Below are 27786 nucleotides of genomic sequence, written 5' to 3'. Positions count from 1 at the left end.
TGAACCAGAACAATTCCATTATGGTCAGTTACCTTTCCCTACCTGAGACACCTCTGAGCAAGCTGTTCTACAGCAAACAGCATGGTGAGTACCTGAGATAAAAATGTCTTGCCACATTTCTAAGAGTAATATACTACTATAAAGAAACATATCTTAATGTGCTAAAGACAGTGATTATTTATAACTACTGCAAGCGAGTTGAAGAACCTAACGAACATGGAACAGACTGAAGTTTGATGTCTATAAACACAAAAATTCCAAACCAAAGGCAAGTGTGTACAAAATAATTTATTACAGCATAACATATGTTGGCAATATTTTACAGTGAGTTTTCCATTCAACAATTTTGAGTCTAAACAGATGACACACAAAGGAGAATTTTAATTAGAACAGTTTATTTGTCTTAATAAAATCCCCTCTTCATGAACTTATATTTGCCTTAGAGGGGCTAGTTAATATTACTGAAATTATTTACATTGCGGTGAAATAAAAACAAAACCGATTGAATGATTCCATTACAGTTTTCCAGAAAATGAATTTTCTGTACAAGCCACAGTATAGTTATGTTTTGATAGCAGTTCTTATAGAATGTAAAGCTGTCATATGTAGCCATTTTGTCCAGCATTATGCTTTAAATAGGTATATTAGAGTCAAACTTCCATTTTCATGTGTTGTATATTTAATAGTTAACGCACCAGAATACAGAGTAAGAAAAAGGTTCATTGTGATTTGTAGTCTTCCTCTTTGTGCTCCCTTAAATAGTTTTAAAATATAAAACACAATCCTCGGATACTATTTGCTTTGCAGCTCCTAAAGCAATAGTATTTAGGCATGAGAAGTACTGGAGTATTGGCCATAAGTCCACAACTAAGACTTTTAATGGAGGTAACACAGTAAACTTAGCAGTGAATTTAATGATGTAGAGAAGAACTATATCCTCCATTCCTGTACCTTATGCATTTGCCCAAATTTGGAGCAGCATTTTTTTTTTAAACTTAAGTGATAGTAAGTGAACAGATTGGGAGAGAAACCAGAAGAGAGAAAGAAGAGTAAAATGGAACAAAGGACAGACAACAGTATCAGATTCATTGTATTTTCAGGGAACTGCTTGAGAATACTGGAACATAAAACATTAAACCGACCATAAACTTAAGAAAACAATATTTATGGAACACAAGGTAGATAGAACACAGTTTTCAAGAAAAACCCTTAGTTTTTACACAAACCTAATCTTCAAATCCATCAACACTGGTTCCATAAGACACACACCTTACAAAAACATGCAAACCGCCAATGTTCACTGTGCTTCAAAAGAAATCAAGATGACCAAAGATAATTTAAAAAAAAAAAAAGAAAAACCCGAAGAACAACAGTAAAAGATAAAGAGGGTAATTCAAGCAGCACTTCTGTCTTAATCTGCTAAAAATGCTCAAAAGAATTTATTAACAAGATATGATCACATTTATATGCATATGTAATGCACTTATGTGAAAGCAGTCTTCAACATCCATAATTTTTTGTGAGGGAAGGCTGACGGATTATTAAAAGACTTAAAACTGTACAAGTATAAACATGAAAAATGGTGATTAAGGATAATGTTTACATAAATATTGGCAGTTTTTGTTGGGAGAAAAAATAACTAATAGTATAATCCATTTCATTTAACTATCCAAATATTTCATTTTATACCTGTTAAAGATATTAAAATACAACCTGGAAAAGTAACCCTGATCCATAACCAGCCAGCATGTAATGACAGTCAGAGTTTTGTGTGTGTGTGTAGGTAGATAGACACACACATGGGCTTGCACACGCTACTTCATATTTCATTAGAGAGTAAATCATGGTTAATGGCTGTATGATTCACAGATGCAATGCTGCTATCATCCTCATTTGTGGCAGGCATAAAGGCAGATGTAAAAGGGAACAGTTTATGACATGCTGCTTGATATTCTTCACATTGAGTGTGGCAGCTTCCGAAACTGCCATCAAGCAGTGCCTCGAAAACCTTTGTTAACGTCTACAGAAAGAAAATTAACAGTTAGTAAGTGTGATTTACAGATGTTTTATTACTATCAAAGGACGTGCTGTTAACAATACTACTCTGAACAAACAGGTGCTCTGTTGGTATTCAAATATAATTACTTCGAAACAAGTTTAAAAACAACATTTTTTTAAAACATTTATCATGAAATATAAAACTGTAGGATAACATACATGCTAAGTATACATTATTTAAGATCCCATATATTTTTGTCTCTAAGTACTGTATCTTTTACCTTCACATTTTTGTCTCTCATGTTTTTATCCAACCTAGTAGCCACAGCAATAGCTTTTTCTTGTCTTGATTTGTCCAGGAAATACATCATCTTTGCACCTTAGCACAAGAAAAAAACACATTTAGATAATATTCCTAAATGCAATACTGCACAGGCAGACACACAGGATCCAAAAAATTTAATGTGAATTAGGGTTTTTTTAATTTTAAGCTATATTTTCCTCCATTATAAATAACTTAAAACCAATGAAACTAAAGCTATTTTGAAGTTCATTAGGAACATAGGGACTGAGCAACACAGATTGCTTCTGCAGAAATGAAATGCATTAATGATCATGACTAAGTTCTTCAAATCAGCAGGCTAAATGAAACCCATACTATAAACATAGCAGTGAGTAAGATGTTTTCTCAGAGATGTTTTGATTTAATACTTTTTGAATGATTTAGTACTTTTTGAAAAAGTACTGGAGATAAGTGAATTAACAGAACAATCCAGTTACTGAACAATTTTGGAACACATTCCAGAAGAACACCATAAAAATCCATGTTTGTATGGCAGAGAGTAATCCCAAGCAGAGCTGCTTAGCTATTTCACTCACCCCAGGTTAGGTATAAGAAAAGCATAACACATGTTTAGTTCTTTGCTTGGGCTAGATAACCTTGGTGAGAAGCACGCTGTATTAATGTAACCATGCAGTTTATTGGACTGCAAACAGTTTAACAGAACCGGTCTGCGCATCTCTGCAAGATACCATGTTGCTCGTTATCGGCATAATATAAAATCTTAGTTTGATGAACATGTGGGCATTCCACAGACTTTTCTTTCTCAAAATAGAGTACAGACATACCTCACATCTAATCTACTACAAGGAACAAAAGTCTTAAAAAATCACTTTAATAGAAAAGTTAAAAACCCACATTCTAAGTGTATTGCCTCTTCTTTTTCGACTTATTTCCCAACCATTAAATATGCTTTCCTAATTAAAAGAAGTTTCATAGTTCTTAACAGCTTTCTTTATCCAGAACATTTCAGAAGTTACCAGAGCAAATATATTTGGGTTTGAGTTAACACTGTCAAGAAACATTAAACTTAACCTGGTTACATTTGTTTCAAGTCAGGGAGGTTATGTTATGGTTTAGGAGTTGAAAAGCTTTTAAAATTCTGTCTATGATATTTTTACTAGAAACTACTTTAAGCTAAGAAAACTCATTTGGAAACTCAGACTTTGGAACTCTGTATTTTCAAACGTGGATTAGAGATGCCAGTTTAAGAAGTTTTAAGTTATGCAGTAGATGAATCAACCATTTTAAACTTTTTTCAGCATAAACAGAAGATTGACACAAAGTCCTAAAGCTACCAAGGACATGCTATTTCATTCCAGAGTTCACTTTAAATCCTAGTCCCACATTTGTTGCTGCTGCCTGTAAACTGATACACTGTTGAATCGCAGTGATCAATGGACTCTAAGGATATAAAGGGGCTTTCACACTATTGAGTCCCTCACCTCTACTAAATATCTATAGACTCACCTTCTTCAAAGGGGTCCCTGACATCTCTCTAACGTGGTTGCCACCACCACCAATGATCTAGTTTGCCTTCTTGTCAAATACTACAGACAAGAAGCCAAATTCATGGGTGTTACAGTCTTAGCTTGTACAATTACTAGGACAAAGTGACTGTATTCCCATAATAATGGAGGACAAGAAAGCAGAACCTGGAAAATATCCAGTTAGATGCCTAACAAGGTAACAAGAGCACAAGAACACATCTGTGAGAACCTGTAGCAAACACCTGCTGAAATACCTGTAACTTGACTTCCCAAATCTTGAACCTGCTCACAGGAAAGGAAGGGGTGCAAGTATTTCTTTCAAGACACTGTCCTGTAACAGGGCTCTTTTAATGGGCTCCAAGTTTGGGGTAACCTGCCTAACCTTCCTTTGAGCAAGATGACCAATCCTCTGGAGCTAACTTTCTCTAGGGATTCCTGACAGAGCCTGGCTAATTCTTACAGTGAGATTTTTACTAAGTGAGATTAGTACTGCTCTAAGTACTTTAAGTGCCTGATTGATTTTTATTCCACAACTTTCTGGACTCAGGAGAAGTGAAAAATTTAAATTTCAACCTCCTTCCACTTCGCTCCAGCAGCTACTCATACTTTTTCTACGCAAATAGTATGAAAGTGATATATGTGCACATTTTCATTGTTGCCTACAGAGCAGAAAAACAAAAGGAACAAGGCTGTCATTGTATTTTTATTCATGCTGTTGCTACTTGACAAAGCTGTGAGAATGTGTGAGATACATCCCAGCTAATTAGAAACCGGAGGGGAAGAAACACTGTTTCTAATGTATAGGATTGATTATTATTACATGGGATAATTAGAAAATATAAAACAATAATGTTTATTTCAACACGAGAAGCTGAAACAGGAGGGATGACAGTGCTTCCACACTTGAATACCTACGGTGGTTTGGTAGTTTAACTACACTTCCTAGAGGTAAGGAGCAGGTTCATCATGCATCTAATAAAGTGAATGAGTTGGTGTGGTTTTTTTTTTGGTTTGTTTTAAATGGTCAAAGAAGGCAGAGGAAAAAAGAAAACATACAGTGGGTTTCTGTCTCATTCCAATTTACGTTTAATGCAGAAAGATATTCTTGATTTGAGTCACTGAAATCAACTTATTTTCAAAAACATTAAGAAGTTAAACAAACCTGACAGTTGGTGCTGAATGGAGGTAGCATTGTGTTTGAGAAACTCTTCATTAAAACTTTCCAAATTTTTATTAACAAAGATTTTCTGCATTTCTTGAGTTAGGACCTTGCTCACAATTTCTGGGAGGTTACTATGGTCAGATACTGGAAAGAGAAAGGGTAAGATGGAAAAAAAGACAGCTTTTAAATAACTGCAGAGAACAATGTGAAAACAAACATCACTGTTAAAATTCCTCTGTTTTTTTTTCTTTGCAAATTTGTGCACAGAAACAAATTCTAGTTCAACAGTATTACAAGTAAGCACAAGCTTTAGTATTCACAAAATAAATCTGTCAGATTCTGATTATATTTTGAAAAATGTTCATTTTGCAAACACATACACATTGACTAGCAGAATATGTTTTTTGCAGTTATTTTAATTTAAACTACCTAATTGGGAATGAAGCCAACAAGAAATACACAATCAGCTCCTTTTAACACTATCTTATGCATAATTTCTGCTATCAGCCTAAGAAATTTAAGACTTCATATTTAAGCTGAAAAACAGATTCATATGACAAAATAAAGCACTGGATTTGGTAGTACTTCTTCAGAGCAAACAGGATATACATGTAAGTCATTATAAGCTCTTGTGTCTTTGTTCAGTTTCTATTCTTTAAGCTTTTTTTTTTAAACATCATTTATTAACAGACTTTTAAAAGTCAACTTAGTTGCACTTAAAATGCAGAAACATTTATTCAAATTCATTTTCAGCTCTATAAAAGCATTATAGATACATTTCTAGATGAATCATTCATAAGGGCTCTCTGCCATGTCTATTTGCTGCTGCCTAACACAAGTTCATAATGCATACTTGGCTTCGGTCAGAATCTTTCTCCCATATTTGACACTTTTTTTTTTCTTAAAACAGACTTACAGGGTCCACCTACTGGATTAATGGAGGAAGGAGTACGTAATACATACATGCTGCCTTACATAGCACAACCTGTACTTTCCTAGGTATTACCTAGAAAAAACAAACCACTTTTTTGTCTTTATTAAAGTTTGTGTTTCAGGAGTATATTTAAACATTACAAAAACATATATTTGTCCACATTACTTCCTGTATCCTTATACGTGCATACGTACGTACTTCCTACACACATACCAGCTTTAGAGAATTTAATCAAGCACTCATGTAGCCATGGGTTATTACTGTTGATAGCAAAAGCTCTTTTGACAGACTGTAACATTAACAGAAATTTTCCTGTGGGAAGAGAAAAACAAAAACATTGAGATTAGGAATACAAAAATATTTGATACAGAACTCTTTCTAATTTGTTTTATGTAGCAAATCTAGTACAAACGTTAGAAACATCAAGGCCTACAGAGAATTCAAAAGGAGATTTACTTTTCACACCCAAATTACTTCAGAATATAGGAATGCCTGTAGCTCAAACTGACAGAAAGGCATAAATAATTTCACTGTCTGAATTTGTGTTACCCTAGGTAATTATCAATCACACTATAAATATTTTTCTACAGCATTAATTAGTGTATGCTAAAGCTTATTCTGCTCTTCGCTTTATTTTTAATGAGTGGCTGAACAAAAATTGTATTTGTCCTATGATTTCTTGATATCAAGTAAGCTCCTGCTTTAGTCAATTGAATAGATATTTCAGACAATTTTTGACTACAAGTAACATAGGCCACAGTGAAGAATTAAAAGTTTGTAAAGCAAAAATAAAACTAAAGCATACTTTACCTTTTCTAAAGTATATTTCAAATGCTAATAAATGTGTGTCTATATTATCTCCAATAAGATTCTTAAGTGGTATTAGGAACTTAATGGCTTCTTCTAATGGATTTTCTACCTGTTAATAAACACACGAAGTTAAAACTTGAAATAAACATCTGATAAAACCCACTAATAATTGTTATTCACAGCATTTAAATTATCAGAGGGCAACGGTGAACTGTAGATAGCTATCTGAATTAAACTGAACTGTAACATTGTTATTTGAACTGTAAGGTTTAAAAGTGTGTTCTCATGATTTCATATTGACAAAGGCAACATCACTGCTAACTGTGGCACTGCTCATGTAGCATAGTCATGTTGTAAGTTAGCATTTAAAAAGTAAATATGATCACTTTAGACAACTTCTGAAGTTACTCTGATAAGAGGAAGTTCTTTGTGCTTAGAGAAATACTATCTCTGTCTTTATATTTTGTGGACAGCAATTGTATTTCTGTTAATTTTTCTCTATTCACTGTATGAAGATCAACACAGTACTTTGGGCAAGAACCATCTTTATTGTTCAGCATCTATCCTAATGAAAGATGGCCTACCATTGGAACAACCAAAATTTAAATAAATTAGGAATATTAATACAGAACTTCAAATTATTAGAGTAAAAAAATATGACTTCAGCATGAGTAGAGGTAGACTACAAAAAAGGTATCTTTGCATGCAAAAATGGTTTTATATAAACTGATGGATTATTTTAGAAGAACCTCATAATAATCCCATATTATGAGATTTTTATGACAATGACATGAATTTAACGTAGAGACCATGCTAACCCTTTCCAGTTTTTCAGGAACTAGTTCTTCCCTGGGTCCACTAGTTTCTTCCTCCTCTTCATCTCGCTTTTTCTTTTGATTCTTTTGTTGTCGCTCTCTTTCTGCATGTTTTCTTTCCTCTTCAAGTTTTGCTTTCTTCTGTGCTCTTCTCTGCTTGCTAAGCATTTTCTTCAATTCTTTGGCTGAGAGATTTTCTATAGATTAAGTAACAGGTAACTTATTTTAACTTTTTAACTAGAAAACCTGTTTGTCTCAAACAACACTGAGGCACTCCACTATGCTCTTCCAACCATGTCGAAGTGATGTACTTTTACAGTAACTTCCAGAAATACCAGCTCTTGCCAAAATATTATCACTGTATATAGCGATAAAAGTCCATTTTTACTACTGGATTACAGCACAACACTCGTTCTTGCATATTTACTCTTTCATAGCTGTTACAGAAACCTCAGCTACTTGAAATATTAACTACATGAAGTTGTTAAATCCATGTGACAGATTTTGCCTTAGAAAAATGGATTTTCAAGGGTAATACTAAGCCTATGTGTTGACTGCAGCTCATCTTCTAATACTAGAAACATCCTGACCGATTTATACTCCAACTTAAAACAAGCTTATTATTGTTCATTGACGTGTCTGACCCACGTACGGTCATGGTAATATCCTTGATTTTCTACAAATGCCAAGTTAAATGGATGCAAGCAAAAACTGGTATTGTTTGGGGTTGGGAGGTAAAATATTCCAGTATGTATTAACAATACCATCTTATGAGACTTCATTCTGCTGGCTGTGTTCTGATTTGTAGACTGCATTAACTTTTAGATAAGCCAAGAAAACTTAACAGTTGCATGAAAAGCAGAATACACAAAAAACATGGTTTTCTACAGGTCTTTATGGAAGTGAGAAGCCTCCAGCCTGCCCCATTCGCTCTTCTTTTTTTCTTTCCTGCTTTAGCTGGGAATATATATTTCCACCTGGTCTTCAGTCATGTTTCACAGAAAAAAGGATTTGTGCAAATAAAGTGTCAAAAAAACAGAAAAACAAGCTTCTGAGGGACTAACGCATCTTTTTTTTTGTGGCTATCACAACCTCTACCAGGGCTCTACAGCCAGAGTTGAGACTGGGAAGCAAGGAAAAACAAATGTTCTTTCCCCCCCATTCATGCGATGCTGTCTTGCCCTGCGGATACGCCTACTGAACTCACATTCACAGCAGACTAATGAGCTACATGACTTAGTCTTCCTCACTTTAATTTCTGTTACATATTTCTGTCAAGGTCCTCTGTCACACACCTGTTTTACATTACATACAGGAACAAAATAAAATTGGAGAGAAAAAGGATGCAAGCTGAACTATGCTGTGAAACGTGCCCCTTTTCGTATGTGCATCATAAAACAGATGGGGGAAACCTCATTCACCTCAATAAAAGGTAAGATGGTATTAGCAACATGAAGTGGCATTTTTGGTTTAGTTCAACTTTTTTCCTCCATGTCAAATATCTTTCCCTTTGCAAAAAGCCAGGTATTAATTTCATCCTTTTGTCAACAGTCACTGAAGCGCTGACAGTAGCTGTGATTCCACAAAAGGAGAAGCAACTATTTTCTTAAGAAAAAAACCAACATCTTAACTTGTTTAAATGGAGAAATGGCTGAATTCAATTTGATTTTTCCTCTTACGATTCTGAAATACAGCTCCTCCTCAAGTACTCCAATTATAACTAGGTTCATTCACATACTGGTTTTAAAGTATGATGCAGGAAGAACAGAGAGGGAAACCTATAGTATGTTATCTATGATCTCTTTTCAGTTACCGATCAAATTATAAACAGAAACAGAATGTATGTATGTCACAAATCATTAATTCTATAGTACATAGATTACTTAGCTTAAAAACTTTTACTTGTCATACACATGAGCCTCCATTATGGTCTAGATACCTGAATTCACTTCTTGTTCTTTGCTTTCATTGGTAAGAGGATTATCATGAAGCTTCAAGTAGATTTCAATTGCTGATCGAGCAGCCTTGAAGTAGAAGGCATGTTTCCTGAGCACATCTTCTAATCTCAAAAGGTCTACATAGGCACGAAGAGTCATCTTTCTCATGCAGTATGTGTGGAAGTCAAATTGATCATCTGTTATCTCAAAAAAATGCTTCAAGGAGGAAAAAAAAAGTCTTAGGCATTTGCTTGATTTACCCTTTTTTAAATAAATGGAGATAACTTATAACTGATATTATTTACAGGCAATATTCAGCAAGCATATAGCTATTCTTCCCATACTGATTGTTCAAGAGTACCTGTCAGTAGGAAAAACACACCCACAAAAATCTCATTTTGTTTGCGAAAAACAATGATATTATTCAAAGATTTAGGCACTCTTTAAAAGCCAACTGAAATGTGATTGCTTTTATTAAAAACAATTCACCAAAGTCATCATAAAGGTAATGTAGAAATAGCTGTAGATAAGACATGAAATATTATATTGAATCCTTTTCACTTCAAATAACAACAGTTTTGCACATAATAGATAACAAATGTCATCTCTAGCTATTACAAAAAATCTTCAAGAATTAACCCATTTAAAAAGAATTAGAAGCTTTCTATGCAAAGAAAGTCACGCTGTTTACATCAGCGAATATCTTTCATTAGTGTATAAGAAACTTCAGGAGAGAAGTTGACTGTTTGTACGTACTTACCCTTTCTACTTCGTGACATTTTTTCAAGGCATCACCATACTTCCCTAGCCTTTGATAAGCTGCAGCACATTCAGTCTGGAACCACATACACTGCATCTCATTTAGGTTTTCCATAGCAGAAGTCCCTTCCTGAAATAAGTGTCATTATCACTTTTTGCTATTATAGTTTCCCAGCTTTTTTCAAATATGGCTACTAGTTTCATCCTGTCAGTAGGAAACTACTTGGAATGCCATATAAATTGATATAACCTCACAGCAACTGATAGTACTACTTGTAATACCGTAATACTTCCCAAGATATAAAAGGATAAGTTTAAATGATTTTTTAAAAATAATTATCTGAAAAAGGTTAGTGTCTCAAGATATCTTTAAAATTAACTTATACTTATATACACAGCACCTACAAAATTCCGGCCATATACTTACTGCTTTATCACATATAATGAATAATATTTTTATTTATTTTAGAAGTAGTTAATCTAAAATAAAAGGAAGTTGGATTCAGATGTCATACCTTTTCAAGAAAAAAGAACCATAGGATTTATTCTTAACAATTTCAATACTCTAGACCAAAATTAAAAAGATAATTTATAGTGCTTACCACGCCTTTTAGGGATGGGACTGGCTTTATAAATTTTTTGTCTGCAGTACTAGCTTAAAGGAATGAAATGCTTAAGTCCAAGTTACCCTTATGATGATGCTAAATCATAGTAATATAGTAGCTTGCGTATTCCTGTGCAATTAGCTCAGATGACATTACTGACAAATGGCAGGTTTTGCAAGCAAGTTATCTATCAGATGCATTTTCAGAGAGGTACTCAGAAGTATGTCACTACAAAACTACAAGTATCTTTGGACAAGTATCTTGTACCGACTGTTTTTTCAGTATTTACCAGGTAAATTTTTAGTATTTACATAGTTATTTATCACCAAGTGTAAGTTATTTTGAGCATTATCTTAAAAATGGACAATTTAAAGATAAATTTCTGATTTTGGTCACAAATTGTTTAAGAAACAATGAAACTTGAAAAGCAAGAGGCTAACAAAACCTCTCTTCATTATAGCAATACCAGTGTGAATTACCCGTGTGAATTTAGAACACATCTCCTCTGCATCTTTCACCATATTTGCTCGCAGCATGTATTTAGCACATTTAGAATTGATAAATCTGTCTGCAGTATCCAAAGATTGTGCTTCATCCATCCATTTTGCAGCTTCCTTCAGGTTACCTACATGCTGTTAGGGAGAAAGTAGTTAAGGAGAAATCAAATCAACTTTCAGTATAAACTTGATTTTGACCAACTCTTAAAAATCTATAATTACAGGTATTTCTCCCTCAGAAATAAAAAAACTATTATTGTTTGGCTCCCCTCACCCTTCACACTGTATTTTTTTTTAGAACAATTTGCTTTAAGTTGTGACTTGCTTCAAAAAAATAAACAGAATAAAAGGGTTTTGATTTTCTTACTGACAGAACAGTGCACAAAAACGTATGAAAATCAATACCCATTAATATTAAAAACTGCAATACTAGCCACACATTCACAACAGTTTCACGGAGCTTTTTGTTTTTGATCTATGTTCTCCACATGTACAAATTCACTTTTTACCTTGTAAATTTTTGCTTTTAAATAGAACAGTTCTATTAATGTTGGAGTGCTTGCAATTGCAGCATTGATGTAATCCAAGGCCAAAGAACATTGGCCAAGTTTGTCAAAGTGCTGTGCCAGGAAATACCGAACCCAAAGTAGCGTCGTTGGGGGCTCTTTCTCTCCATTTTCTGGAACAAAACAGAAAGAGCTACAGTAACCAGTAAGACTGAACACTGCACTTGAAAAATAAACACAAAAAACAAAGCACAAAAACTCATCAAGTATTTTCTATAATCCTTTCATTTACTTAAAGTTACTACAACTATTTTCTTGCAAAAAAAAGTTCGACAGTTCTTCATAACTGCCATAAATAGTATTAGTAATTACACCATAATTGATACAAATCCATAGAAACTTACCACATGGACCAAAAAGGTCACACGTTTTCAAAGAGGCTTCATAACCAGTAACAAGTTCTTGGATTGTAGAAACCTGCATACAAAAACATCAACTTATATTTTGTTTAACTGTTGTGGATAAATAAATTAACAACCTGAAAATTACTTGGGCAAAATTTGAGAAGCTATACTAAAATAATTAATTGGAAAAATATTGTAGGTATCATCACATGGCTTACTTCGCCTTTCCAAGGCTACCTTTGATCATCAGTTATAACTGGTGATACTACAGGATGCAGGTGTAATCTTCAGCAGCTTACAGCGGAAAGTAATCAAGTATATTTGATTACTATCCTTCACAACTTATATTTTTGATTAATTTTTTTTTTAATTAAGGCATTAGTTTTCAAGTATCCAAATTGAGACAACTGAAACAAGTTGCTTTGGGAAAGACTGGGCATGATGAAGACAATGAAGATAGAGGAGACACTTTGTTTTCTACTACTAAATAATTTACTTACTTATTTTGTTATTAAGAAGGCATTGCTGACTAGAACACAGAGTACATCCTTTTATATACAATCTATACATTGATTAAGGCTAACACTTTCTGAATTCATGACTTGTCAACTGTATCATTGCCCCCTCTATGGGTGAAGACTCAAAATTCACTCGTCCAGTTCTGGAGTTACGCTACTGAAGTTTGACATTTACAATATATACAAATGTTAGTACATGTGCTTTTCATGACAATGAAAATTGTCATGAAATTGTCAATTCCAATATCAGGTTCATGTCTTGCAAGTGTCATAAAGTATTTCTTAAAGCATTTTATGAAACTTTCAACCTGTTTTTGTAGTTACATTGTAAATGTGCCTGCCGTATCTAACAAAGAATCAGCCTCTTACGAAAACAAAAATAGTACTAGAGAGAAACATGACCCATGTATACATACCCAAAATGCTAAATGGACCTGAAAAATGGGATCATCTGACTGTAAGCATAACAGAATAATAGCTATGTTAACCAATCAGGTAAAACCTGTAGATTAAAAAAACCTCCTCCAGGCCACATCCACCTGCTCCACCGGGGGCTCCTCCACGGGCTGCAGCGTGGAGATCTGCTCCGTGTGGGACCCGTGGGCTGCAGGGGGACAGCCTGCTCCACCAGGGGCCTCTCCACAGCCCGCAGGGGAACTGCTGCTGCCTGCCTGGAGCACCTCCTGCCCTCCTGCTGCACTGACCTTGGGGGCTGCAGGGCTGCTTCTCACTCCTCTCTCTCCTAGCTGCTGTTGCACAGCAGGTTTTTTCCCCCCCCTTTCTTCAATCTGCTCTCCCAGAGGCCCAACCAACATTGCTCCCTGTCTCAGCTCTGGCCAGCGGTGGGTGAGCTGGCTGGAGCTGGCTCTGATCTGGCGTGGGGCAGCTGCTGGGCTGTGCTCACAGAGGCCACCCCTGCAGCCCCCAGCTACCAAAACCTTGCCACGTAAGCCCAATACAGTTCTAGAAAAACAAAAGTTTTCAATTTGAAGGGTACTACTAAGTCAGTGCAATTGGTAAGAAACGGCAAGTGTTTGTTTCAAAGAGCAGAGAAGGTGACACACTCAAGTCATATGCAGCCAGTGTAAATGCCTCAAAAATGTAATAAAATGTATAAACAGATACGCACATTTTGAAAAGCTCTGGGCAAATCTCATGAGAAAATTTCTAGTAGCAAAAATCTCATCAAATGTCATAAAACATTACTGGACTTCAAATAATTACAAAACGATAAAGGAATGCTAGGAAGTCACAAATGAACAAAGGCAAATAAATGCATTAAATCGTCCTCTGGTCTCAGACATCTATTTGCTTAAAGAAACCTTCAGCACCCTCAGAAAATCTTTGAAGATTGCTTTCTCTAAAATGAATTTAAATGCTGAAGCAAGCATCTGGTTCAGGTAGCAGGCTGGCAGTATACATGCAACAGAAAGTGTTATTTCCCTGATATTTTTCACTACAGCTTCAAAGTTTTCCCAGACTTAGGCTCATTTGGCTGTTAATAAACTCAAACTCCTCTTAGATGAGCCAGCTTTGCTAGATTGCAGGTGAACTGTGTGTAAAGGGAGAAGAGGGAGAAGATCCCTTCTTTTCCATAAAAGAGAACCCAGACTGCCGAGCTCTAAGCCTCAAGTTTTCCACTACTGCAAGGACACTGGGAGTACAGCTTCACAACTGCACAAGGACCATGTTTCCACCAAAAAGAAGAGCGCCACCACCTCCCAAGGCACACACGCCTGGGCTCTGTTTTGGGTCAGTGCCAGCAGCTTCGACCCAGAGTAGGGATGCCCACTTGCTAGCTCCATTATCGGGGGAAACTGTCTGTGGGCAGGACCTAGGGCAGTGAGCGAGTGAGAAATCCTCTGGTGCTAGCACAAGGGCCTTCAATCGGTTTTCAGCATAAGTGAAACCAAACCCCTCTAACACTGAGGCGACTGACAACACCAACCTGCACCATGACTTAAAAGATGTTGTTCTTCCAAACTGAGAACTCTGCTAGGAGTTTTGGTTTCTCCAGTCCAAGAAAGTATGCTGGAATTGTCATTCGGAAAACTAGCTTGAACAATACATTTGGAAAATACTGCAAGCAGTCAGTAAAAGTAACAACTACAAAAATGCAAAACAGGTGATTAGAACATTGCAGATATTCTTGACAAGAATAGAAATTATCTTTGCTTTTCATGACCCACTCACAGAATCCTTTTCTTCCTTTTTATGCTTATGCTGTTTTACTTCAGTCTCTCGCTAGCAATTTAGGGTAACAATTTCTCGTTCATGTGCCACTTCATGAAACAAATTGTCTAGAAATATGAAGCACAATTTGTACGTCCATATTAACAGCAAATTAAGTAGTAAAACACGTCTCTTGGATTTACTATCAATTATCGTTATGCTAGAGCCACCATTGTCATCTTAAAGGCGTTAGTATTTCACTATTTCTAAGCAAAACATCATTCTTCATAAACATTATGCTAAAACTTCTAAAAAAAAATCAAACCGAAGCATCTGAAGCTCATATTACACTATAAGAGATGAAATCATCCTCTGTTCCAAATCCATCTTGTATCAGTACTTAAGAGTGGAAAGAAAGAACTAGAGGTGTGTGCGCTTCTCATTCCTTGCCTACACAAACAAGCATGCATCTGAGACGCCCAACCCAGAAGTAGTACAATAAAACTTTGGTTGCAAGAAAAAGATTTGTAACATCCAGGAATCAGAACCATCTTGGTATTGCTGAGCATTTTTCAAATAGTTAGCAGCCTGAGAGGTCAAACACTAACTGTATTCCTGCACAAGCGTCATAGTTCCAAAGCCACTTTCCTTCAGTATAGATGCAGTTGTTACACAGTTTACAATTTAAGTCAACTGCAGCCCCTCCTGAGGAAGGGGATGGGTTGCTGCCAAACTTCTCTCCCCCTTAAAATATGGGATTAATTTCATAGAAAGTTCCCAATACTGATAAGGCATTTCTGCTTTAGCAAAAATATGTCTACTGCAGGATGGCCTGCGAAAGAGGGAAAAGAGAAGGTAGACACGCGTTGAATGCCCAGCTGTGGAATTGTTCATCATCCACAGAATGGTCTTCTGCGCCTGAAATGAACTCGGCTGTTTCCAAAGACAGATGTTCTTAATTCCGGAACCTCACAATTTGGCTCACGGATCAACCAGTGGCATTGTCTTATGACTCAAAACCTCAACATGGGTGGTCTTCCCCACCGGGAAGGTAGCTTTTCTCAGCTGGTTTTGAAGATCTGCAGGGGGAGGACACTGCTTCAACCTGCAAAGGCAGTATTTCTGCATCCTGCATTTGCTTTTAAGGTGAGAGGATGCATACAAGGAAGAAAGAGCGTGTGTTCATGTTCTATTAAAGAAAGACTCTGTTATCTGTCCTGGAAACTTGGAACTGAACAACCTTTCATCTTAATACAAAAGGTCTCCACAACATTTTCTATTTCCTGAAGAAAACTTGTTTCTTGCAGGTAACATGGTGACAATAGTGGCCCTGCAAGTAACAGAAACTGATCCTGAACCTCCACAGGACTTGGCTATCAACAGAGCAAACTTCTCTTGAATCAGATAGCTACTTATTCAACAAAACAACTCCTACAGATGTCAAAATTCGATCTTAATAGCAGAAGTATGCCTCAAAGGTGAGTAAAGAAAATCCCTTGTTTTCACCTCTAAGTACAGGTGAATTTTGAAGGGATTTCCCATTACCAGCACTAGTAGTACTTTAAAAGTTTTCTGAGTAAGAATAATATTTCCTATTCAGGAGAATGGAGCGTGGTTGAGTTTGTCACACCACTTTTTCAGCAGAGATGAAGAGGTGTCCACTAGACTTGGTATGAATCCTGGTATCTATGTGAGAAACTGAAAAATAGTAGCACTCTTCAAAAGCATCTAGAAACCATTTGCAACTTGTTTAACCACAGAGTACCCAAGGGAAACTACTATAATGCAAGATTTCAAAACAGACCTCACCACCTAGAAAAGATGGGATACCTAAAGACCGAACAGCAAACTCTCCTTACAGCCATAGCCCTGGCAAGGCATTTTCCATGGCCCAGAGGAAAACCATGTTGACATTAATAGACAAAGAACATGTGGCCAAATTATTAGCATCATCTTCCACAAGACAGAAACAAGTATCCAGTATGTACCCTGAAACCAATACTCTAAATTCCTTGCGGGAAATGGAGAAACAATAAAAACAGTCTGTAGGAGTACTACATCAAAGCTTGTAGTCTTCACTACAGCGAGATGTTATCTAAGGGAGAGACACGAAAGCGTTCACAATATGCCAGCAGACCCTGAAAAACATTTCAGAACTTAGTACCAAAGACGTTAAGACAGAAAAGCAGAAACCAGCTGCTGGCCCATGTTTCTGCAGAATGCTTTTGATGACGACAGTTTGAACAGGCCTTGTGGTAGCCCACAAATAAAACCAGTACTAAACCACCCCTTTCTTGAGCTATCTCCATTGTCAGTCCATCTTTGAGATGGTGGTAATTATTCACACATGCACACAAAACTAAGAGCTGAAAGCAGGGGAGCTGAACAAAACAGTGATGGGGAACGCTATAAAGATTGGTTTCTATCTTTTAAGATGCTATGCTATCCATAGCATTCTAAACAGAACCTTTGTCAGAAAGAGCTCTGAAGGCTCCTGGGTCCAGAGACAGTAAGGGCTCTGCCCAGGAGTTAAGTTTGCAACGTGGAATCCCATCTCTACAAATGCAGAGACTTAGATCTGAACATTCAGGGCCCCCAGATATTTAAGAATAGAAATATTTCAAGGTAACAGAGGCATACCTCTGATGATCTAATGTACCTAGCGCAGCCCTGTTGCGTGAGCAATGTATTTCAATCCAAGGGACTCTGAACATACCTTTCTGGATGGACACACTGAGGGGAAGGAAGTTTCAAATAAAGAAGCTACCAACCAACTCTAAAACAAAAAAAGCTCACAAATTCAATTAACCAAACCAGGAAGAGAAAAAAAAGGCAGCTACACACCAGAGAAAGGGTTTTACTGAAGGCTAACAAAGACAAGAAGAATCTTCATCCATAGCCAAGAAGTGACTGGCATGAACTGAGATGTGCTTTTCATTGAGGCAGTGAAGAACAGAGCATGCCAGACACGAGCCAGCTGGCACACTTGCACTGTACAAAAGGTCTGAGTTCAGGCTCTTCCGGCATATCCACACAGGAAGGTGTTTTTAGGTAGCCACCTGAATAAGAAATTCCATTTCCTATGGCTTTATACTTTACATTTAACTAAAAGAGTATCAAGGATGGCAACATTTATAAGCTCATAGTTCACAGAACCAAAAAACCTCCTCAGCACAGCTCACACTGGTTGGTTTTATTTCTTTAGAAGAAAATATTATAAAAAATTTTGACACTCCAGGTTTATCATTCTAAAAAGAAAGGCACAGGGTATGCAAATAAACAAGGATTTCCAATTTCTTTTATCAAGGCGCCTATATACTAGCTTACAACAAACTTCTTTACACTCTCACTTGGAAAGTTTCTGTTCCACACTTTCTTATAAGACTGATACAGATCTACCCTACCAAATGAGGTATGAACCACAGAATAAGTCCATAAGCAGAGGGTATTTAAAGAAATTACTCCAATTATAAAAGGCTTTTCGGCCTCTCACATGTAGGACCTCCATACGTTACATTTTAGCGCATGATTAACATTTGAAGGCAATAAGAATCACAATAAATTAAAAATTATTTCACCACTTCATGCCATGAAAGTAAAAACCAGGAAAACCAGTCTTAACACAAATCTATTGTACTATTTACCGCAAATCTCTTTAATTTTTGTATTTATCTTGGACCTATACTAACTCAAAGTTTGTTCCTGTAAACAGCTTTACTGTTTTGTATAAAACCCAACAAAAACGTTGGTTTTAAACTAACAGCAGTTTAAATGTAAATGTATCTTGATTGTGTAAACTGAATCAGCCAAGCCATCAATACTCCCTTCTGCTTCCCTAGGGAAAGCATTGTTAAAAGTGTATGTTCATGCACACAAGGAAAAAAAAAAAGTTTTCATTCAGATCTGCTTCTTAATCTTCCTTGACATCAGCTGCACGAAACCTTGCGTGCTGCTTTAAATGGAAACCCACCTACTCTCCAGCCATCATCACGTAAACTGTGCATACACCTTTCCAGTCAGCTTGCAAATGGGCATCGTGACCCAGCTTCTATAAAAATTCATTGTTTACCTTTCTAGAAAGTGAATCCCGAAGTGTCATACTTAAGCATTTCTCACCGTGGGGTGGATAAGCAGACACCATACTCGAGTATTTCACCAGTTTATTAGGACTAGCCAGCCACACAGCATTAACTCTGCAGTACTCCTTTTAAAGCAACAAAGACAACAAAGCAAGCAAAGTCAAAACAAAACAGAAGAAACAACACACCCTGAAGCCCTGGAAAATTAAACGTTCCTTGTTCCCTGTCCATGTAAGAAATCAGTTACTTATTTTGTAAGTGGTAGAGAAGCAGTCTTCCATATTTGTTTAGAGCTGATCTACACTGTAAGAAAGTTTACGAACTTTTTTTTTTTGATATTTTCATGGAAAAAAATAGAGAGAGAGAAGAGCTTTATTAGCTTTTAGATTTTTCTTAGTTCCTTACAACCAAAATCCTCCGTTAGTAACTTATAATCACTTCCAAATATAAAACATACCCAGTAGAGTGTCAGATACATGGAGAATTTCAAGTTTGCTAAAAATAAAGCATAGTGAGAGCTCCTATTTGCCCCGGATTAGGGTTGGAGCTGTGCCTTATAATGGGTATCATGGCTGGGACACTGCATGATATCTTCCTAAGCAGCTACAAATGCAGTATGTTTGAGAATAACGTTTGCACACATGGCTTGATACCCTCAAATCCTATTCTGCACAGCTTCTGAAAAAACTGTTAGCTTGTTGCATAAGCAAAGACTTCTCTTGCTGTCCACTGCAGCTAGCACTGGTATCAGCTAGTCCTGAAACAAAAAAAAACAAAACCAAAAAAACAAGAGCTACTTTTTTCTAGTATCAATACCACCACTGTAAATACAGTTGATTTGAAGACAAAAGTTACAGAAGAAAGTTTCCTCCACTGACAATTACAAACTAAAGCTCATTTAGATAAAAGTGCAACTTGTAACATGGTGGTCCACGTGCGTTTTGCACACCTGCTCTGCTGAAACAGCATTATTTCTTTTATAGAGCATGCCACTTACAAGCAAAATAAATTGGAAGATTTATAGTATAATTAGTACTCCATAAACATTGCAATTGCTTTGCAATTTTGACTGAATCACACAACATTTCTAGTCATCTAAGAGCATTAACCAGCTTTTTTTTCTTATCTAGTCTTGAAGGCCTGCACTGGAAACACTACACCATATGCAACAGGTTTTGCACTTAAGAGTTAGCCCTGCAGGAGAGAACTCTAAGCTACGGGAAAGCTGCTCGGTACACCAGCTTTGTAGAGAGCACACTACTCAAGCAGAATGGCAAACAAGTCAGAGGAAGAACACTACTCATGGAAGAATTTACTGCTGCTTTGCAAAGGTCTAGCATGTGTATGTTTACACATTGCAAATACAACTGCACAAGCTCCTTTGGAGCTGCGGAACAACTGCTAGAAGTACAAGATCCGTCAGTCTCACGTTAAAGAAAAATGCAGTAATATGACTATGAATACAACAGTGAGCCATAAATTTTAAGTGCTTAAAATGTAAGAAATTAAATATTAAATTATAGAATGGTTTGGGTTGGAAGGGACCTCAAAGACCACCCCAGTCCCACCCCCCTGCCATGGGCAGGGACACCTCCCACCAGACCAGGTTGCCCAAAGCCCCATCCAGCCTGGCCTTGAGCACCTCCAGGGATAGGGCAGCCACAGCTGCTCTGGGCAGCCTGTGCCAGTGCCTCACCACCCTCTGAGGGAAGAATTTCCTCCTAACATCTAATCTAAATCTCTCCTCTTTTAGTTTAAAACCATCCCCCCCTTGTCCTATCCCTACAATCCCTGACAAAGATTCTCTCCCCAGCTTTCCTGTAGGAAACCAGATCTAACCACAGATCTAGCTATTATCAGTATACTAAACAGTTTATCTTGCCTCGAAAACTGAAGGCAACTTCCAAGAAAATGTAGATTGGCAATAGCTTCAACAAATATACTGCCTATACTAAATCTACAGAACACTTCAAATTATGAACATACATTTTTAGCTGTACTATCTTGAACATTAACTAATTTGACTGATTTTGGTATCAGCTCTCTGCACAGTCTATCATTTTTCTCAAATTGAAAGCAACCACATTTAGCAATTGATAAAGCTGTCAGTAAGTTACACAATATAGAAAACTTCATTGCAGGAACCCAGAGTTCAGCAGGACAGTAATACCACAGTCAGAACAGGATTACTATCCCAAGAAAGATTCCTCCACAGTGGTCGAGCTGTAAAATGTACAACACACATACAGACTCACAAAATTAAAACAGAAACTCAGGGACTGCACAAAAGGCTATTAAAATGTTGATTCTTGAGCTTTTTTTCTGATTCTATGCTTCCAAATACTGATCTTTCATTGCATTTTCACTGCTTATGCAGGGTGGTTGGAACTAGATCTTTGAGGTCCCTTCCAACCCAAACCATTGTATGATTCTATGATTTATTCCATCATTTTCCAAAGCTACACAAATGTAACATGCCAGTCCAATACTGAAATCTACATGTAATTTAGAGAGGCCTGTCCATTCATCGGCTATTTCCAAGTACTGAACAGAGTTCCTAAAAACCCACATTACTTAAATGTATTAGACATGCTTCATCTAGGAATTAGTCCAAAAGGAAAAGTATACTATAAACAGAATATTATTTTTCCCCAGACATACAGTTACAGATGTGAAAGAAACTTATAAAACAGACTCATACAGTTATACAACCATAAACTGGAAAGCTTTGCACTTCATATGGAAGACTACAGAGCTGAAGTTTAACCATCTTTTTAATTTACTCCACCTCGCTCCAAATTAATCTACATTAAGAACAAACCACAAATATCTAGTAAGTTAAAATGACTGCCATATTTTCTTGATATAATGAGAGCAGTAAGGAATAAAAACCAACACCATAAGCCAGAGATGACTGGTTGGCTCAGAGTTATTGCCCTAACAGTAGCTACTTGTCTGAATTACACCAGAGGCAACAGGTTGTAAGGTATCAAGGAGTTGATCTAAAGTGACAGAAACACAGCTATCAAGTACCATGATGTATTTAGTTGCGCATTCCTCCTGAAAAGCATTTGCCTCATTTAATGTACACCAGGGAGTGAATAATATCCCACCAGGTGGGATAACGTTGTATGAAGGTACTGGCATGCACAAAACAGGTATTTATGTGCATTTTCATATTGCCTAGAACCAGATTTTCTAATGTGCCAAGCATTTCACATCAATTGAGATCAATGAACGCTTCTGTAGATAAACATCTCTGGAACCTTAACTCCTGGATCCATGCCTGCAAAAGTTAGCCCTGACATTTTACTGTTTTAGATGTGCAAAATGGGAATAATACTTCCCCTCTTTATTGCGCTGTGTGAAGATTAACAACTTGGGAGATGTGAGATAAGCTACAGCATGTGAGAAAACTGCCAGAAGATCTGGATGATACCACACTATATGAAAACATTCAGAAAATTAGTTTTCTTCAGTCCATGTTGCACTTGACTTCCTAATTTTACTAATATTCTTTGAATTATAATGACAAAACTGCTTAGATAATGGAATTTAACAAACAACAGCATTACAAGTTTGCACTGAAAATTTTAAGACACTCAGAAATATAACCTTAGAACAAACCAGTGCTTTAAAATGTCAGTATAGCCAGTGCACAACTCAATTCATCAGCAACTGGTTTTTGAAAGCTTTTGGACAAGTTTGGGGACTCCACAAACAGAAGAGCAAACAATTTCATAAGAGCAGAGCACCAGCAGCAGCAACTGTGAGCAAAGATGTTGTGTGTACTTCTTGTGGACCTTTAAGCAGGTATTTGGGGCAGTTATTCGCAATGTAGATCACTCTGACTAAAAGAAACTCAGTGACAGAGTAGTTGATATATCTATCAGCTGCTACACTTGTCAATTCTTAGATAAGGTATCAACTCTGGGACCCAAATTGTCAAACACCAGCACATTTGGCACTACACTCATGCTTGCTACTGAGTGGAAGTGTTCTATCCTACCAGTACCTGAAACAGGTTATTTTTCTCCTTCCTCCACTTACTCTAACATGTTCTTATTTAACATATACTTATATAGCAGAAACGCTGTCTTTTGCTATGAACATATCAGATGTTAACCAGATCCTGAGCAAGTCCAGTTACCAGATTTCCTCTCCTAGAGTTTTAACTCAGAGACACTAATTTCTCTAAACTAAACTGACAGAGTCAGCATACATAAAAGACTGTACCCCATGGCTGATCTTGCAGAGTTGTTAGTACCACTTTAAATCTCTCTACATTTTAAGATGAAACAATTTTCACTTCGTTAAATAAACCACCATTAAATCACAGAGGGCATCTAACTTTGAAAACGGTTTTAATTTGCTTTAAATTCCTGTAGCTTTTTATATCAAGGAGGGAAAATGCCATCTGTCTTGCAAGGGTTGTAGAGAAAGGTCTTCACTGGAGACAGCCTACCTTCCTTTGTAGAGTGTCTTACACTTTTATTTTTTGAGACTGTTGTTTCTGATGCTTCTTCCAGACAAGCATTTTCTCTCATCCAGTATTTCCTCACAGTCTCCATGTTTAAAGTTACCCAGAAAAAGGGCACATGTGCACTAATGTCGACCTTCAATGGAATCAACGCACCTGCAACACAATCGATGCAAACCTTGATGTTGACTAATTGAAGATCTTCACTCTTCGGACTTTTATCTCATGGATATAGAAATCAACATGTATGGGGAACCAAAGAGTATTTCTGAATATTGCTCCAGTACGAAGAGAATGATTGTTGTGGGGACAGTGGGTGTTAGCATTTCAAAATCTCTTGTGAGGAATAGTAACAAATAAGGCTGTTCACAGTTAGTTGTGATCCATCCGAACAGCAATTTACAGAATGTGAAAGTTGCTACATCCCAGGATTTGCACATACATAGGGTTATTAGTTTCCAGCAGAACCATTCTGTCAAAAGCCACAGCTACATTCACCATGAACAGTAACTTTCTACAAACAGCAGAACTCATAATTATGCAGTAGCACTCCTAAACACAAATTTTTGCTTCTCAAGTGTGCCAACGAGAAACTAGAGCTTTTTCCTTGACAGAACACACATGCTGTGCCGACTGTACATGTTTTACTCAGGTACTCAGATATCAACATTATATATGTACTTGAAGTAGCCAAATATATTTGTTGTTTAAAAACCAAAAGCCTGACAGAAGAAAATTTAATAAGATTCCACACTACATAGCAGGCTTATGAGATTAGAGACCTAATGTTTTAGAAAACTTGAAAATTGGCCACTGTACTGATAATCTTTTTTTAATAAACTGCAGAAACTAAAGCAACAGGCAAAAAGAAAAAAATAAAACTGCTTTTAGCATAAAACAAAGAGCCTAGTAATTTGACATTAAATGTGCTATACCAGAGAAAAGGACAAGACATCTATATCAAATGATTTTGTATATACACTTACTATTGTACTGAAACATTTTCCTAGTAAATGCTCTGTGCATATAAAGCATTCACTTCCAAACGTCTCACTCACATAGCAGTGCTTTAAATGGTTATTCTAAAAGGCTCCATAAATCATGGAAATGAAATTGATGCCATTTTAGAAACGTGAGCCATAGGTAAAAATTCCATGATGCTCATGTTTAAAGCCATGTTTTGTTTATACATTTCAAAGTTGCAGTGGAAAACGGAATACCTTGTTAGAGGAAAAAACACAAAACCACAAGTTTCATTATGGAGGATGAAGCTACTTTTTCATTACAGCCTTCTGTCTGCCATGCTTAAAACAGACTTTTTTTAGTTATTCACCTACAGTTTCTCTTCACTTTTAACCATGGACTAAATATTACAGACAAATTCACTTTGAAATGCAAATTACCTCTACAACATATTTATGAATTGATGATGCAGAAATTTAGCATTTTGTGGCAACCTCAAGAAAACCAAGTGAATAGGCAATCTCCAAAAGCACATCTTTGCAATGATATTCTACTAAAGTAGAAGTATTTTTTCTAGTAATAACTACAGTTCTTCAAAATACACTGACAACACTGGCCCCACTTCACAGAAGCACCTCCCTCATAACATGTAAATTTTATTTATTTTTAAGTGTGTAGTAGGATATTTCAAATGGGGATAGCTAATGTTTATTTTCACATCTTCAATCCAACCATCTATTAAAGACTGCCACTGCAGAACCAATTCTGTTGCACAGATGCTTATAGCTGAACGGCACAATGCATTAACAAAACCAAAAATGAGTGCAAATTGAAAGCTGTTGCTGGTACTTAAAATATCTGAGCTGTTCCTTCAGCAAAAGTGGCAATGGAAGGACAAGGGTGGTATGGACAACTCTGTCCATGAGTCCAGGCCCTCACACAATCCATTTTGAACTGCTTGATGCACTCATGAATCAAATCTCTCAGTAGCATCATCTGCTGGAGTCATACCAATTCTGCGCATGTAATTTTCACTGTCAGCATACAGAGTATACAGAGACTGTGATCTTTTGTTGTAGATTTGATATAAATTAGAACTCCAAAATTAAGGTGTCAGACCATGGGACTCATGTTACCACCTCCCAAACAACAGGCTGTTTTAGGGTAAATTGCTATTTTCTTTTTAAGTGTACGCCTTTGCACACTGTATTGTAAAATATTGCATATTCTAAGTGTATGCCATTGTCACTGCAGTACAGGAAGGCAACGTGCGCTTGGGATAGTGAGTATGAGCGATAGTCTTTGAAGACTGAAGTACTAATTTCCGTAACACAGCACCTCCTTTAACTGCTGAAAGCCGAGCATATTGGAATTATCAAATATTAAAGAAAGTTGCTCCACTGAGCACCTCAACAGTTGTGTATGACACATGAAGCCAACAGTAGCACAGCATACACTGATCCTACCATAGCATTGTGCCAATCATCCCTGCTGTATAACATTATAAATAGCAGGTCTGCCAGACCAACTTGTCTCCATCTGCACACAATTCAAGGTGAGCATGAGCTATCTGACCCGCAAAATAAACCCAGACAGTTCTGGCTTTGCTAGAATTTTATTGACATCTCTCCTCCCACTTTTCCTTCACCAACACAATGAGGGCAAATTCAGTATCAGTGAACATCAACATCAAAAGCTCGGCTAAATGACTGCTGATTTTTAAGAAGCACAATAAAATCTTGATATAGCTCTCTCTCTTTACTGGAAAGAACAAGCAGATCATCACTGACAAAACACCAAATGCACAACTGTTACATTATCTGTTAGAATTTGCACTTTGGAACATCACAAAAAATAAAGAAGGTTGCCATATACACCACTTTGAGGGCTCCAAAATCCAGCATGACAGGTAGAGGACTGTATGTAAACAATGATTAGATCCCTCTATCTACAGACAGCATCCTCAGCCTAACCCCATTACACTCTTGAATAAACAACCTGCTCTTTTGGAAAGTGTCTACCCTGAAGCAACAATTACAGATGCTCAACTTGAAGTGGCGAACCATGATGTCCTCACATTTAACCTAATACGAATGCAAATCTGCAGCTGTTCACCTCTGTTTGAAGTGCATCCATTTCTACAAAGCAGGTTCTGGGGCAAGTTCCTATCTTTCCCTTCGTGAATGGTCCGAGAAGGGAGAAGCAAGAAATTATAGGAACTGACTGGGGGCTTTGCTAGCAAAAAGACGTAAAACCATGAAAATCCCAAACCACAGTACCTTGATTAATTACCTCAATGCTCCTGTCTATATGTGCTCAAGACATGCCCATTTCTACTGTACCCTTTCGTATTGTTTAATATAGGATCTTAGTGTTACCAGACTTGTCTAAAATGCACTCATCCCAGTACTAAAACACTGTTTACAGACTAGCTCGCTGGCCAGCAAGTCAATGGCTATGAGCCTTAACTTGAGGGTGCGACTGGGTAAGAAAGTACTGCCACAGAACCATGAAGGCTCGAAGGGATCTCTGCAGCCTGCTGAGTCCAAGCCCTCCCTTTACAGAAGCAGGTCAGCTGAAGCAGGTTGCTCAGGGCCACGTCCAGCCACATTCTGACTGTCTCCAAGGACGAGAAAGGTCTCTGCCACCTCTCTCAACCTGTTCCCACCTTTGACAAGTGCCACATGCTGGTGAGCCCAGAACTAGAGCCAGCACCCCAGATGTGTCCCAACAGGTGGCCAAGGAGAGAAGATGGCCTCCCTTCACCTCCTGGTTGGACTTTTCCTCTGATAGCCCAACATGCTACCTAAGGCCTTCTTTGGCTTTCTTTGTCACAAGGGCATACTGATGGCTTACGCTCCTTTTGCTGTCTATCAGAAACCCCAACAGCTGCTTTCCAGCTGGTCAGCCCCAGGCCCATATTGGCACATGGAGTTATTTCTCCTCAGGTACAGGACCTGGCATTTCCCTTTGTTCAACTTCACAAGATTCCCTTCTGCACATTTCTCCAGCCCTCTGAATGAATAGCAGCACAAACCTCTAGAACATCAGCCGCTTCTTCCAGGTATCTAGATGGCTGTTCCAGTGATCCTATGTGGAAACCCTTTCAAGTGGAGCCAAACAATTCTGTATACACTGACCAAAAATCAAATGCCTGAATCCAGAACTTAATTTCATTCCTTGACTGTTAAAACTGCATAGAATTTGGAAGACAAAGACCAACCACGAACTGGAAGTTTTAAGTGTGAACATTCACAACCAGACCTGCCTAAAAACAATTCACTAGTGTGGACAGGTGGGAAGGGACAAGGAAAGAG

General features: G+C 37.2%; 1 protein-coding gene across 6 annotated transcripts in view; it reads right to left on the bottom strand.

The window, feature by feature from the left end:
• Positions 1-272: 272 nt before the first annotated feature.
• Positions 273-27786, bottom strand: part of NAA16 (N-alpha-acetyltransferase 16, NatA auxiliary subunit) — a 65215-nt gene continuing 37701 nt past the window's right edge. For 4 of the 6 annotated variants that reach the window (XM_083819447.1, XM_083819449.1, XM_083819450.1 and 1 more), the window contains 11 exons: positions 12258-12330; positions 11857-12026; positions 11330-11482; positions 10247-10375; positions 9489-9702; positions 7553-7746; positions 6735-6843; positions 6123-6236; positions 4991-5134; positions 2280-2377; positions 273-2020 (listed from right to left, as the gene is read on the bottom strand). In XM_083819447.1, coding sequence (XP_083675573.1) covers positions 1820-2020; positions 2280-2377; positions 4991-5134; positions 6123-6236; positions 6735-6843; positions 7553-7746; positions 9489-9702; positions 10247-10375; positions 11330-11482; positions 11857-12026; positions 12258-12330 — 1599 coding nt within the window. In that variant the 3' untranslated portion in view covers positions 273-1819. Of the gene's footprint in view, positions 2021-2279; positions 2378-4990; positions 5135-6122; positions 6237-6734; positions 6844-7552; positions 7747-9488; positions 9703-10246; positions 10376-11329; positions 11483-11856; positions 12027-12257; positions 12331-23491; positions 23663-27786 lie in introns of those variants that run through there. The other 2 variants (XM_083819448.1, XR_014577815.1) reach the window with 2 other exon arrangements.

Source organism: Anser anser, assembly GCF_964211835.1.
Source record: "Anser anser genome assembly, chromosome: 1".
Lineage (NCBI taxonomy): Eukaryota > Metazoa > Chordata > Aves > Anseriformes > Anatidae > Anser > Anser anser.
The sequence above is the reverse complement of the archived record's forward strand: the minus strand, read 5'-3'. Positions and strand labels throughout refer to the sequence as shown.